Raw genomic sequence first — 12,062 nt, 5'->3', positions numbered from 1 at the left:
TAAAATGGTGTATGAATCCTTACAAAAAACTTACTTTTTATAAAGAATTTTTGACATTTTGAATGAATACATGGTCCAAAAATTAACTTTTAAAATAAAGGTTCAAAAAGGGTAATCAGCCAAATAAAAACAATGTTCAAATAATCGATATATCTATTCTTATTTTTAATCTTTCGATAAAACAAGAGATCTAAAAGTTATTTTTACAAAAATAAATGGTCAAAAAGGGTAATCAGCAAAAACATAAAACATAAATTTTCTTATACATAATTTAAGTTTTTTATAAAAAAAAACATACAAAGCGCTTAAAATAAATAAATAAATAAAAGTATGTGTGCAACAAATTATTTGGAATTTGTTGACACTTTATTGATTCAAATTTCCCGAAAACCTACAGAATGTTCGTTATACAATAAATACCGTCATGAAAAAAAAATTATAATCAAGATGTCCTCACGTGTCCATATAATGATCATAATGTACGAAAATGGAAAAAATAAATCCCTATCATGCAATCTTAAAATATATGTATATATATAATTTTTAATCATTAAAAAAAAACTAAGCAAAACGCTGTTATGTTTTATGGTTTAAATAATAAACACTAGTTAAATTTATTATCAAAGGCTTATAATTATCATCAATTATGAAATCTTTTTGAAAAAATTAGATATTATTATTATTATTTATATTTGGAAGGAAATTATCTAATTATTTTTGAAGGGCAATAACAAATTTGAGTTACAAAGAACAAATCATAAACCTCACAATTACTTAAAAACCCCTCCCCTTTTTCCTCTTTCTCAAGTCTCAAATCTGCAATAGTATCTCTCTGATTCTTCAAATATTCCAAAAGGAAATTCCAAAACTTCAATCTCTAAATTTCATCTGCTTTCTTCTTAGGAAATCTCACTCCCTTCCTTCCATGGAGAACAATCACAACGCCAAATTGGGCTCCGTTGCCAACGGCGGAGTCAAGCCCAACACCGATACCATCGTCGCCGGCGACCTTGTCGAAAACCCTAATCTCAATAGCTCCGATGATCCGCAAGAAGAAGACCCCGCCGCGGCTGGATCGCTGGACACAGCTCAGTCCCCTCCGGCTGCTGCAGCTACTGCTACTGCTGCTCGCTCTTCTTCCAGAACACCATTTACTAATCTCAGCCAGGTCGATGCCGACCTCGCCCTAGCTCGAACCCTCCAAGAACAGGTTCGCCTTTTTATTTTTATACTTTTGGGGCTCGCGTTTTTTTTAGGGTTATGATGGTTTGTTGTGTATTGGTTGTCGAAAAAGAATGGAAATTATAGTTTGAATGCTTCCTAAATTACCCTTTTTGATTTTTTTTTTCTTTTCAATTTGATCTTATTAATTTTTATGGGTTCTTGATGCATTCGAATGTAAAATGTTTACAAATATTTTCTAGTAATCGGCTTTTGCATTTGACATCAATTAATTTTATAAGTTTTGTTATTTGGTTATGCTCTATCCTCCTAGGACTAGGGAGGGTACTAGTCATGACTGTGACACTTAATCTTTAGGTGGCAACAGTTTGAATTCCAGTTTCTAATTCTTTTGGTGATCCAGGTGGCATCTTAAAAAAAATTCTGTGCTTAATGATTACATCTTTCAAGTGCTAATTGTCCCTCATGGATTTGACTTTTCATGTTCTGTGTGTGAATGAAACTGGCATTTCAACCTTTATTAATTGAAAATATATGGTAGGATTTAATCTTAAAGTTTCTTAATGTTGATGCAAAGTTATGTCCTTTCTTTTCATTTTTTTTATCTTCGTTGATTATGGAGTAGGAAAGGGCATATATGATGCTACGAATGAACACAGAAGGAAGTGATTATGGAAGTTGGGAAGCTGGAAGCTACTTACACGATGATGATGATGACTACAATGATTTTCATGACGACACTGATGTTGATGATGATGAAGAGGAACATGAAGGAACTGATGCTGAGGATGAAGAAGATGCATTTGATGTGCATGCCCACGGCCATGATCATGATCATGATATTGATGATGTTGGAGAGGACAATCAACCCAGTGTTGAATTTGACCCAGCTGTTTTTCCGAGTGACGAGGCTTATGCAAGAGCCCTACAAGATGCTGAAGATAGGGAAATGGCTGCTAGATTGTTAGCGCTTGCTGGGATAAATGACCGTGAGTAGCATTATCTCAATTTTGTACATCTGCTCCTTTTCCTCTTGAAAGTCTTCACTTATGAGGTGAGAATTTGGTAATTTCTGTGTTGTCAGGTGAAGATGAGGATTCAGAGCCAGAAGAGCATGGAGGTAACTCTCAGGTATTAATTGATAAAACATTCATGATGTTTCAATAGTAGTTGTATCTATTTTCCCCCAAAAAGTGTTGGTAGAGTGTGGGCATGTAAAGTTCCAACAATAGGCTGCTTGGGTCAAGAGTATTCCAGCCTAGGTTATCATACTAAGCTGTTTTGTTTGTAGCCTGTAGGTTTTTAATGAAACACCACATTTTAGCTGTTTATTTGTCTGAGTTTAACATTTGACAGCTACATTCTAACAAAGAAGCTACTGATGAGTATCTGGCTAGCAATAGCTGGCTGGATTTCAGACATGATCATGTATCCGATTCATGCTGATTGAAACAACTTCAGTTCATGTGAGGATATATGAAGTGTAACTTTTAATAATGAAAGATGAGTGAGTGTCATATGGTTGTGGTGATTTTGGTTGAAACATGGCACAGTTATTTGCAAATGAAGGTCAGCCTAAATTATTTTGGCCTAATAAATAATAATTAATCTTTGGGCTAACCTGGCGTAATTATTTTCTTTAAGCACAGTCTAACCTGGTTTAAGAACATTGCTCATAGCATACCATATTTTTGCATGTGGTTTGAACAAAAAAAAGTTATATTTGAGCTGTATCTGCTCTGCCACCACCTCTGCCTCCATCTTTTCTTACTTCCTTCTGTAAGTACCATGTTTGAGCTGGTTATTAAAGTACTTCTCATCATAAATTCTTTTCTCTGGTTTGATGGATCTCTTTGTCATAAAGAATCTTTGGTGTCTCTAAACCTCTTTTCTTTCTAGGTCTTAAATAAGTCTATAGCATGTTTTACAATCAGAGGATACTTTATGAATCTATATAGAGTTTTTCATTCAAGACTTCCTTTTAGGTCTCTGTTAAAAGATATATTAAAATTATAGGTCTTGTTTCAGTGTACCCTTTCTGCATCTTCTTCGGCATCTTTTTTTCCCTCACCTTGATTTTTAAATAAAATCATCTCTAAGAGGGACTAATTATTTGGTACATAAAATGGGATAGATACTATAGAATTATTTTACTTTACTTTTAGTAATCTACATTGATATGCCAAATAAATTAGTGGGTTAATTTATATTTTTTCTTGTATTTATAATCCCCGTTCTTTGTTTATATAAACTGATCTATTTTGTATTTCATTCGTCCAACTCATAAAGTGCCTTTGGGTTGCAGGATGCATGGGAGGAGGTTGATCCGGATGAACTTTCATATGAGGTAGGCTGACCTGATATTCTAGTTCTTCTAATGAAGCATAATTTATTTTTGTGCAATCAAAGAAAGTATTCAAATTATTCCAGGAGTTGCTTGCATTGGGTGAAGTAGTTGGAACTGAGAGCAGAGGACTTTCAGCTGATACAATTGCCACCTTGCCCACAGTAAAATACAAGACAGGAGGAAGTCAGAATGGAAGCAATGATTCGTGAGTGTTCATTTTCATAAGTTTTAAGCCTTTATGGCTATGTGTGCTCTTTTTATTTATGTGCTTTTGTTTCAGGTGTGTCATTTGCCGGTTTGACTACGAGGATGAAGAGACCTTGACATTACTCTCTTGCAGACATTCCTACCACCCCGAGTGTATAAACAACTGGTTGAATATCAACAAGGTATGCTTAGACTTCTGCTCTCGCTATCTTTTTGAGTTCCATTAATGGTTTTATTTGTAGTTAGACTCTTCATGTTATCTTTTGTCTATCTTTATCACTTTCATGATGGATCCACACTTTTTTCGCTCCAGCACCATTCTTTTTTTTTTTAAAACTTATTTACGTTTTGCTAGAACTTAGAAAATTAATTTAAACACCTAGGATAGGAACTGGCCAATGTTTTTTTTATTGTGATTCGTGAGACCCAGCCTTGGCTTCCATGAAGAAGTTTATAATAAGCTTATTTTATAGTATTTGTGTCTAACCAATCAAGTCAGCCAGGAAAGGAAGAGCAAGAACCCTGGCCTAATTGCACTCCCAATGGAGGAGATAGAATGTCTAATTTTTTATAATATAGGGAAAAAATTGTTAAATAGTCTTTCAATGGGTGATGTAAAGTTATATTTTTTTACCAAAATGAATAGTATTTCCTATATGTATATGTAGTAAAATACTATTCATTAAGCTATAAATATTTCATTATTTTTTTATAAACTTTTGTATATATATCAGTATAATATTATTATATTTAATTATTTTATTTCTTAAAATGAATAAAATATTTTAAAAAAATATAATAATTAAATGATGTAGAGAAAAAAATAGAGAAGCTGATGTATAGTATAATATAAAAGTTTGAGGTAAATTATAAAAAAAAAATGTTTTGGTGGTGTATTTTGTAATACACTTTCTCTATAATATTTAGGTAAAACTCACAAAAACATGTTCCATCAGCTCATTTATACATATATTTGTAATAACTATGCACAAATTCCAATTAATCCATATTTATATGTACATAACATTTACATATCTTTATTACAGAATTAGTTAAAAGGGGAATATTACTTATAGAACCAGTTCGTCTATAAGCTTTCTCTATAATATATTATTTCTCTTTATAAGCTTTCTCTCTCCTATTTAGTATATATATTTATTATTTTTTTTTCTTTTCCAATTATTTTATTTTACTTTAATTAATAAAATATGTTTATAGATATAATATTTAAATGATGTAGAGAAATATATAGAGAAGTTGATGTATGGTATAATGTAAAATTTAGAGGTAAAATAGAAAAATGTGTGTTTTTGAAAGGTATTTTAAATGATGGAGTAGAACATCCATTGAGAGTGCTCTAAGGAACTGATTCTTGACCTTAACATGGGGATTTACTTTTCTTTCTAGGAGTAGTAATAATTACCTGTTACATGACAAATTATGAAAACTCAGATGGGTATGCATATACCCTCATGTTACATGTATTAATATAGTTCCATATTTTGATTTGTTCCGATACTTTTTGTATACCCAACACCATGATGATAGTCATGGCATGAAAAAGATTAGCCTAACAGTCTGACTTAGCATTGCCATTATGTAGTCACTTTTTCCATGTCAATAAACACAGAGTACTCTGGTTTTGGGCATTTCTGTCTGTTTTTTGTGCATGCGCACATCAAATTAGACATCTCAGTTTAGTTGGAGGTTTAGTCTTTTGCTGCATCACTAAGTCAGTGCTACAATGCCCTTGTGGGATGCATCACTAAGTCAGTGCTACAATGCCCTTGTGGGAGTACTTCTTTAAATGGAATTGATGTACAATACCTTTGGTTTTCAAATATATGAAAGAATTTACTGGGAATAGTTCTTATGTTTTGATTCAATTTTTCAAATATTATCTTTCTTCTCAGCTCCTCGACCTTCTCTGCTTCTTTGAACCTATTGCATCGTTAACGATAAGGATTGATCTTATAATTGAAAATTCATTTTGGAAAATACAGGTTCGAATTGTCATTTAACAAAACACAATGTTCGATTGCGTATTTGGAAAAAACACAGGGACAAAATTATATTTTCTCTTCGAAAGAATAATATAGTACTAACTGCAGATGTATATCTTTAGTATTTCTTGATTTAGGTAGGCCAGCTGAATAGCTTATATAACTGTTTTGTTTTGTAATATTTTGTTTTTATGTCTTGCATTTTGGTTGCAGGTCTGTCCTGTTTGCAGTGTTGAGGTTTCTACTTCTGGAAACAGCTAGTAGAGGTAATCGAGCATTTTATTCTACAAGTGATAGGCCATTTTTTTATACCTACCCTATTTTGGTATTGAAAGTTGGTGTCGTATCCTTGTTGTTCTATTATGCTTGTAATTTATATTTTTTGCCAATATGGAAAGGACGAATCCAGGATGTAAAATTCAACTGGTGAAAATTAGATAAATGTTGATTTTGGATGTCCTTTTTTTAGTAAAATGAAAAGCATTGTGGACTATTTTCTACATTTTTTTTCTCATAATATTCTGGATTTGGGTTCATTAGATATGGGCCGAAAAGTTAATTACAAGAACTATAACATCTATTTATTAATTTTACCTTGATTAGGAATTAACACTCAAACCTTTTAGGATTCAAGTCTGCTGTCTTATGGTGTCCATATGTTACTGTTTTAACAAAATATCATAATGCTAAAATACTTTTAACTTGAAATATAATTGGTTGAAAGGAGTTCCTATGTGGTTAGGACTTGTTTGGCATAATTTTTGTTTTTAAGCAAACTCCAAGAAATATGTTCCATACACTACGTACTAAAACAAAATCACAGGGGAATATTTCTTATATTTGAAATTCACAATTCTTTACTCTTTCTTATCTCACAAATCAACACACTCGCATTCAAAATTAACAAAGAGCTTAAAGTTACAGATTTTGAAACTCATTACAATTCACAACTGATTCTAATTCTTAAAATCATATCTAGCAAAACTTTACAAAGTGGAGTTCATCAAGAATTTGATAATGGATAAGTAAATATGATATTTTAAGTTTTTGGTATGTTATAGAATAGTTTTTATAATTTTTTTAATGGACTTTCGCGAAAAGAAAATAAATAAAATTGTGTTTTAAGATTTTTAGTTGGAACCTAACTCGAACTGTAGTTCAAACTTAGGTTTGAACAACCTTGTTCAGACATAAATTTTATTTAATGTTTTTATTGAACTTTAATGAAATTTTTATATTTCTAATTATTTCTGTATTTTAATAATTGGTTTTCTATTCTACTTTTTATATTATAATTAATAAAAGTAAATAAATATATTAAAATATATTTTATGATACGAAAAACACTTAAATTTTAATGCCCAATCATTAAATAAAAACTTCACTTTTGTTTCTCTTTTAACATTTAGTAATATTTATTTTTTAAATGCACTTTTTGAGGCAGCATATAGATTTTGGAAGAACTTTATTTAAAAAGCATGTTGAATAAGCCCTGTAATGTTTTGGTGTACATTTTTGTGTACTCCAATTTTATTATTTTTTTAATATGTATAAGGAAATTCTATAGTAGAGGTGCCAATTTAGCCCCTACCGGTATATACGTCTCTGTTTCTGGCATGCAGAGAAATTATAGCTCAAATTTTTTATATGACATTGTACATTATAGTTATAACATGTGTACCACTAGTTTTTGGGAGATTATGAATAATTTATTATGCCCAAAACTACGTTCAACTTCAAATAATTAATTGCACACGTGTTTTTTTTTATACGCGTGCAATGTAATGCCCGACTAACTCTAAGACCTCGGACCATTAAAACAACTAATCATAACTACTATTTTGGAATACATGTATAAAATAATAGAACTTTATTATAAAAATCCAAAATACGGGATCCCATTGTTATAACATAAAAACATAAAGAAAACTTATTACTTTATTATAATCGTTCAAATGCTAAATGCGGAAAAATAAATACATAAATTAAAAAGACACAAAATATAAACTTCATCCTCGATCTTTTCCAGCAGTCCATTCAATCAGTCCTCTCCCAATACACATGCCAAAGATGCTATGAATCCGTCCCGCCTTCCAAGCTTATTTTCCCGCACCATCTAAAATAAAAGGAATGAGTCTAATGCATAGCAAGAAAAATCTACTAAAACATACTATAAAAAATAAGACAAAAAACATATATCATGAAAACATATGATGTAAAAATGTATATCATATAAATATAGGACTACAATATTAATGGTCATTAACTCATTACCGTAGTATATGATAAAACCATTTAGATCCTCTTGCTACTATTCGAGGTAGGTATAAACACAATACAGTATATGATAAACCATCTAGGTCCTTTGTTTACTAATCGAGGTAGGTTTAATCATAGCTCTAATCTACGATAATGATAAAAGTCTTGGGATTTATTTGCTATCTAAGCAACTATATTTCCCAAGTGACTACAACATAAAACATATACATAAACATATCATAACACATATAATCTAACCTATTTTCCTTACAAAAAACCAGGATATTGGAGACAAGAATGAGATTGAGAACTCCTAAAATCAAATAGTAAGAATCATAAGTTTCTAAAGAAATGAAGAGGATAAGGAGATCTAAACCATCAAGATAGAAACTTAACAAAAACCTTAAGTTTCAAGAAACTTAAACACCTAACCAAAAGCCATAATAACAAGTTAGGATCTGAAAGAAAATAAAAGAACTATAATGAACTAAATTTGAGGATAAGAATACCTTTGATAGACTAAAACTCCGCTCAACACCTCAATACCGAAATCTCACTCTATCTTACTTCCCAAGTGTTTAGAAAAACTTAGATTGGAAAGCTTTTAATCCCAAAACCCTAGTGTTTTCTCTCTAGAATTAACTTAGCAGCTTGGAGGCTTTGAAGAATGCTTGAATGATGAATGAAATGGTTGAGTGAAATGTCTTATTTATAGAGTTCAAGGAGTGAAACTAACCCCTTTTAAAAAGAATAAATAAATGAATATTAATTTAATAAATTTGAATTATCTGTTCAACAGATGCCCAGAACTTGGTCAAAAACGTTCAGGAGCAAATCTAAGTTGTTGAGGCTGTTTCTAATTCGGTTCCACAAAGTTTCAAAAAATAACCCAAAGGGCCAATATATCGCCGCCTGTAGGCGATATATTGCCTACCCTTATGCCCCGAGCCTTCATGGTTTTGTTCGTGCGAAGTCGACGTGTTTTTCGTATCAACCTTAGGCGAAGTAGCGCCCCCTATAGCTGCGATATCAACACACGCTAATATTTTAAACACGTTTTCGCACATTTTCAGCAAACTTGAAGTTTGTTAAAACAACTTTGACTAAGTAAAATGTGATCCTAACCGCTGCTGGAAGGTTCTAGACCTTCTAGATTTATCATTTATTAATTTATTAATCTAAAATCCTTGAATCCTTAATAAGCATGCATGTGACAAGTGTCATGTTCTTAATTATTCTATCTAAACCTTAGGTTATAATAAATAATATTTCTTGGACCAGCTATATTAATCAAACCTTAAGTTAAAATTAATATTTCTAAACTATAGGCTAAACTTATTGTTGACCACAGATTTGGCCAACGACGAGTAGACATCAAAACTATACTAAACCTTCAAGAGAAAAAACGACACTGATGATTTTTATAGTGGTTCAGCCCCAATGTGTTGGTAATAGCCTAGTTCACTTAGAGTTACGATTTATAGATCTACACTAAAGATCAGATGAACCTGAGTCAACTGAGTTTCTTCAGTGTAAATGAAAAGAATACAATACTTCTCTCAAAATACAAATACTCTCTTAGGAAAATCTGAATCTGAATCCCTAAATGATGCCATGAGCTCTGTATTTATCGGCCTAGGATCGTACAAACCGAAATCCCTCATAATCGAGATCTTTCTATTACTCTCACAATATTTAATTAATAATAATATTTAAAATACAACAATACGCGACTTCTTTGGGATAACCTGAGAGATTCCCGCGTAGGCACGAATGATTCTAGTCTAAGCCGTTGCTGGAATTTTGCTTGCACAACAATAATCTGTTCAGTAAGTCAAATTTAGTCCTCGGAGAAAAACTGGTCGGCCAAAACACTTGACCGGTCGGCCATGCACTCCACCGGTCAGCCAAACACCTCACTGGTCGGCCAAGTACCTCACTGGTCGGCCAAGCACTCCACCGGTCGGTCAAGCACTTCACCGGTCGGCCAAGCACCTGACTGACTGGCCATGTACCCCACCGGTCGGCCAAACACCTACCTGGTCGGCCGGAGCAGGTAACTGATCAGTCAAGTATCTCTTGCCACTTCTCACTTTTATTGCCACGTCATCATTTTCAAATTTTGGGGATAACATTTTCCCCCCAAGTTTATTATATGATATACTCACATAATAAACTTTTTTCTCCACTGTTGACGGCATTAAAAAAAAAAACTAACTTTACACATTCTCCCACCTCTGCAACAAACTACGACGTCTTACCAGACCACGATCACTGTAATTAACTGCTCCCAATCGTGGGGAAGAGAATATACCCAAGAGAATTCCAAGAGTCTAAGAATAAGTGACAATTTATACTTTTCCCTTTAAATAGACCCACAAGTGTGCTCACAACTCACAAGCAAAAAGAAAACCAAAAAGGCTCTTAAACCTCTTCATTTCCCTTTGGCCGTGACTTCCCAAAGCTCCTCCCCCTCTTGACCGAAAACCTCCAAGAATTCCAAGAAGGGCTCCAATTTTCTTCAAGCAAGTCCAAGGGTTCCTCAAGAAATCAACACATTTGGGTAAGCTCTTCTTCCCATCTCCATTTATGAGGTTTTTTTTTTTTAAAGCTAAAGAACACTTGTAGGCCAAAACCCCCATTTAAACTACACCCATGAATTTGTGTTTGAATCTTTGATGAATGATGCATATTGTGGCTGTTTTGATGTAGTTTAGGCTATGGGTAAATCAATCTTGTCTTCAATTTCATGAAAATTTGAAGAAAAACTAATTTTTCACCCCAAATTGCATATTTATGCTTATGGGTATTTGATGAGTAACAACCTCTCAAATCCCATACTTTGATCTTGTTGTAGTGTACTTTGAGTGATAAAAATGTGTTTGTGTATATGCCATTTGAGATTTGGGTCTTCTTGAAAATGGTCTTCAAATTCTTGCACGGTTAGTGGTAAAATCTAGCCCCTCGGAACTAGATTATTAGGGGCACATGCGGTGTGGCCGATCGGCCATTCTCCACGAATTGCTCGGATGCCTGGCCTGGCCTCTCGGACACCATAGAAATCACTCGGGGGAACCACTGCATCTACTCGGATGAACACTCAGCCGATAGGTGTAACGACCCCAAATTCAGTATTAAGGCTTAAGGGCCTTGAGTAGTGTGCCTGGAGGGCATAATGGAATTCTGTGTGTGTCTTTAATGAGTTTTATGTATGATTATGATTTGATGCACGTTATATGACTATTTGATTATTTGAGATGCATGACTATGTGAATTAGTATGCATGTAGACCTGATTGTCTTAGAATGAGCATGATTGTAATCTGGCCATGTTAGGGCATAACTGTGATAATTGTACTATGTGATTTGTGCCATGTGAGTGTGGTGTTATTATCAGGATGCACGCCTCGAGACGGTCCTAGTGAGCCAATTAGTCTAAAAGTCACAACGGGATGTTGTACCTGGCTCGGGAGGAGCCTAGGGGTACTTCGGGAATCTTATAAGTTGAGTTGAGAATGAGTGGTTAGTTATTGGTAATTGGGTAACCGTTTGTAACTGCTGTGGGTAACAAGTTTTAAGATAGAAAGTGATAGAATTGAAATAGAAGTGTAAAGACTTAAGTGCCCTTGAAGGTTTAGTTAGGGAGGATTATTAGGAAGGGGTAATTTGGTCTTTTGGCAAGGGGATTATGAAACTTTCAGCTGTGATATAGGGGGTACGGTTTGGGCATTTGGGGTCACTTGATACTTTGATAGAAATTGAAGAGAAGAAAGAGAAGGAGAAAGAAGAGCTAGGGCAAGTAAAAAGAAAAGAAGAGGAAGGGTAGAAGGGCTGAATTGGGAGCTTAGGAGGAGATCAAGGAAGCTTGTTGGGAGGATTCTTCACTTGAGGTATGGATTTTATACACACTTAAGTTTGTTTTCTGTGTTGATTTGAGGATTTTAATGCTTGAGTTAAGATTTTCAAGGTTTTGGTTTGAGTGGCTGAAATTAGAGATCAAAGGTGTGGATCTTGGGTGTGTTGATGTTTTGATCTTGATTCTAGTGTCTATAGGTTGTTAGATTG

General features: G+C 33.4%; 1 protein-coding gene across 1 annotated transcript; it reads left to right on the top strand.

Moving 5' to 3' along the window:
• Positions 1–752: 752 nt before the first annotated feature.
• Positions 753–6,239, top strand: LOC133818850 (E3 ubiquitin ligase BIG BROTHER-related). Its single transcript, XM_062251957.1, has 7 exons — positions 753–1,210; positions 1,808–2,171; positions 2,267–2,313; positions 3,488–3,529; positions 3,613–3,734; positions 3,810–3,918; positions 5,953–6,239. The coding sequence occupies exons 1-7, from the start codon at positions 926–928 to the stop codon at positions 5,998–6,000; spliced, it is 1,017 nt and encodes a 338-aa protein (XP_062107941.1). The 5' UTR covers positions 753–925; the 3' UTR covers positions 6,001–6,239.
• Positions 6,240–12,062: the final 5,823 nt, after the last annotated feature.

The sequence above is a fragment of the Humulus lupulus genome, chromosome 2, assembly GCF_963169125.1.
Source record: "Humulus lupulus chromosome 2, drHumLupu1.1, whole genome shotgun sequence".
In the NCBI taxonomy this organism is placed as follows: Eukaryota; Viridiplantae; Streptophyta; class Magnoliopsida; order Rosales; family Cannabaceae; genus Humulus; species Humulus lupulus.
Note: the sequence above shows the minus strand (reverse complement) of the source record. Positions and strands in the feature narration are given on the sequence as shown.

Excerpts from the sequence above, each read along its gene's own strand:
- LOC133818850 (XM_062251957.1), top strand. The coding sequence starts at position 926 with ATGGAGAACAATCACAACGCCAAATTGGGCTCCGTTGCCAACGGCGGA. Across the intron at positions 1,211-1,807 it reads CTCGAACCCTCCAAGAACAG|GAAAGGGCATATATGATGCT; the intron begins GTTCGCCTTTTT and ends ATTATGGAGTAG. Across the intron at positions 3,530-3,612 it reads CGGATGAACTTTCATATGAG|GAGTTGCTTGCATTGGGTGA; the intron begins GTAGGCTGACCT and ends AAATTATTCCAG.